General features: G+C 55.4%; 1 protein-coding gene across 1 annotated transcript in view; it reads left to right on the forward strand.

Moving 5' to 3' along the window:
* The window catches only part of LOC141371714 (uncharacterized), a 1,889-nt gene extending 1,602 nt beyond the window's left edge, over window positions 1-287 (forward strand). Inside the window, exon 4 of the mRNA XM_073888346.1 lies at window positions 1-287. Within this exon, the coding sequence (XP_073744447.1) occupies window positions 1-262 (262 nt within the window). The 3' untranslated portion in view covers window positions 263-287.
* Window positions 288-2,684: the final 2,397 nt, after the last annotated feature.

The raw sequence follows: 2,684 nt of genomic DNA on the forward strand, positions 1-2,684 counted from the left end.
CCCTCCCCTTGCCCCTGCCCCTGTCCCTGCCCCTATCCTGAGCCCTGCCCCTACTCCTGCTCCTGCAGGGCTCCCACAGGCAGATCCAGAGCCCACAGCCCTGCAGGGAGAGCTCCTTGTACAATCACCCTTAGTTCCATCCCCAGAACCCGAGACCCCGCCCGATTGTTTCATCCCCTCCCCCTGTGTTCTTTCTCTCTGGTACATATTAACTGTTATTTTATCCTTCCATGTCCTATATACTGTTTATTATTTGTTTTAAATAAAATTACTTGTTTTCAATTGAACACGTCTTGAGCATTAAGTACATGCCCAACGCTGTGCCACCACACCCCAGAACACTGCTGCAGAATATCTCATTCCCCAAAGGAGTCCCCGAACCAGAAGCCCTCCCTGCCCGTTTCTCCCCCAGCCCAGACCCCGGCAACCGCTAAGCTGCTTTCTCTGTTCCTTTACCTATTCCTGATGTTTCTGTAAGTGGAATCACACAATAGGGGCCTTTATGTCTGCCCCCCTATTTTCAAAGGGGACTCGTTTCCTTCTGTGTTTATTTGTCATAAAATTTCCCTTATTTGATATTGAAATCCCCGACGGATGACACATCAGATGGAATCCTAGAGGCCACTTTAGGAATTATGGGCACAATCTCGGGGCCGAGACCCCTGGTCCTGCTGGGACACCACAGCCTGAACCCAGACAGGACAGGGCTGGTTCCTCCTGAGACCCACACAGAAACCAGGGAAATGCAGAAAGCTGGAAGACACACCACAAAGGGCAAAAGCATTGCTCACAACCCAAGGCCAAAGAAAGGGTTCACCTGACTCTGGTCCAAACCACGCTCCAAGTCACTGGGTTCCACAGGGACGGAGACCAAACACATGCAAGTCCAAGGCGGAAGGATAGGCACGCAGGGAATATGTGTCAGAGATGCGGGAGCTCCTAGGGAAGGACTCCGGCAAAGGAAACCCTATGGAGCAGCGCTGCTCACCCTCAGACTGGCAGGTGTCTGGTCTGGGGACCAGCAGCCCTGGGGAGAACATGAGGAAGTAGAGGTCCCCTGGAGAGAAGGGTGACAGACACCCCTGTCTGGGAGAACAGTGAGCAGCACCCATTCCAGGCCACAGGTGCACCCATCCTCAGCCTCGGACTCAGCCCCGGAAACTCTGGCTCGGTTTTTCATACACCTATTGTCAGGAGTGTTCATCACAGCGGTGCTGGAGAGAGCAGGGAATGGAACAACACTAATGCCCAAGGAGATGGATGGGATCCACGGTCCCAGTTCTCATGATAGAATGCCCTGCAGCTACTGTCCCGGTGTCATCCGGGGCACAGGATCCGGGAAGCCCCTCCTAAGACCCAACCATCCTGCCACCCTGCCCCTGGGAACATTGAGAATTGTTTGAGGAGGAGGGGGAGAGGATCCAGGATGACAGCGGGTGCAAGGAGAAGGAAGGTCAGCACTGGGAGGACAGATGGACATGCCCTGAGCCACCATCCAGGGCCCAGGCTGTGATGCCCTCGGACTTCACCCCAAATAAGGACTCCTGATTTATGGACCCAGCTTCTGTGGTTTTACTCCCTCCCTCATTCATTCCCCACCTCCAACCCTCCCCTCCCTCCCCCTCCCTCCCTCCCTCCTTCCTCCCTCATTCAGCAGAGGATCTGGGGTCCCTGCTGTGTACTGAGCACTGGAGCTTCATCAGTGAGCAGCCCCCAACCCACATGGTCACATCCACTGTGGGAGGTGACGGGGGCAGTCTTCAGGGCTAGCACTGGTGATGAGCACCAGGAATCTGCTCCTGAAAACACAGGCCAGTTGCACAAAGAATGGAGAGACCCATGCTTAGCACTTCCTCTAGAAAAATCTAGTCCTGAAAAGTGATGAAAAGTAAGCATATCCTAGACTTCATGAGATGTGAGTTCTAATGGAAGGTACCTACTGATTCCTAGAACCAACAAAGAGTAAATCATCCAGTGTCAACTGGGGTGTTGTGACCCAACTTTTCTGACAAAATGACACGTTTCAGCCAACATCTCCAGGGCCTCTGGTTTTCCCAAGGGTCTCTGCAATTCTCTGATCCTTCCATCAACCTCCTTGGGAAGCTCTGTCCTGTCGTCTTCCTTGTCTCCTGCCTCTTCTGGGACCCTTCCATGGCCTCCCCACCAGGGCCACCCCCACCAGGACTCCCTGTGCCCCCTGGCCTGATGCTCACATCCCATGATGGGTCCTGTGAGTCCGGTGCTTTTTGCAAGGACTGTGTGCTCCCTCTGGGGTCACTTGGCATCTCCCTTGCAGTGGCCTGCATCTTCCTGTGCTGGGTCTCCTCTGAGCAGTCTGTGAGGCCGGACTGTGTCCATGTCATGGGCACGGAAGCGAGAGTCCAGAAGGTCCAGACGACCTGCTCCCAGTCCCAGCGTGTGGAGCCTGGGTCAAGGATGGTCCGCGAGCAGAGGAAGACTTGGACCCAGGGAGACTGAGGGAGGATGTGGCACAGTGAGCCTGCAGGAGGAGAGTGAGCACTGTGGGGACTTGGTGCTCAGGCCTGCTGGGAGACCGCATCTCACCCACAGCAGCTCTGTCCCCAGGGCGGGAGGGTGTCAGGGTAGCCACCCTCCGAGGCTGTAGGCTGACAGTGACTGGCAGGAGAGGAGGTGCACCTGATGCAGGAGAGAACCCTCAGGCA

This window comes from Callorhinus ursinus, unplaced genomic scaffold, assembly GCF_003265705.2.
Source record: "Callorhinus ursinus isolate GAN/ISIS: 27379988/994484 unplaced genomic scaffold, GSC_fseal_2.0 scaffold89, whole genome shotgun sequence".
Taxonomy (NCBI): domain Eukaryota; kingdom Metazoa; phylum Chordata; class Mammalia; order Carnivora; family Otariidae; genus Callorhinus; species Callorhinus ursinus.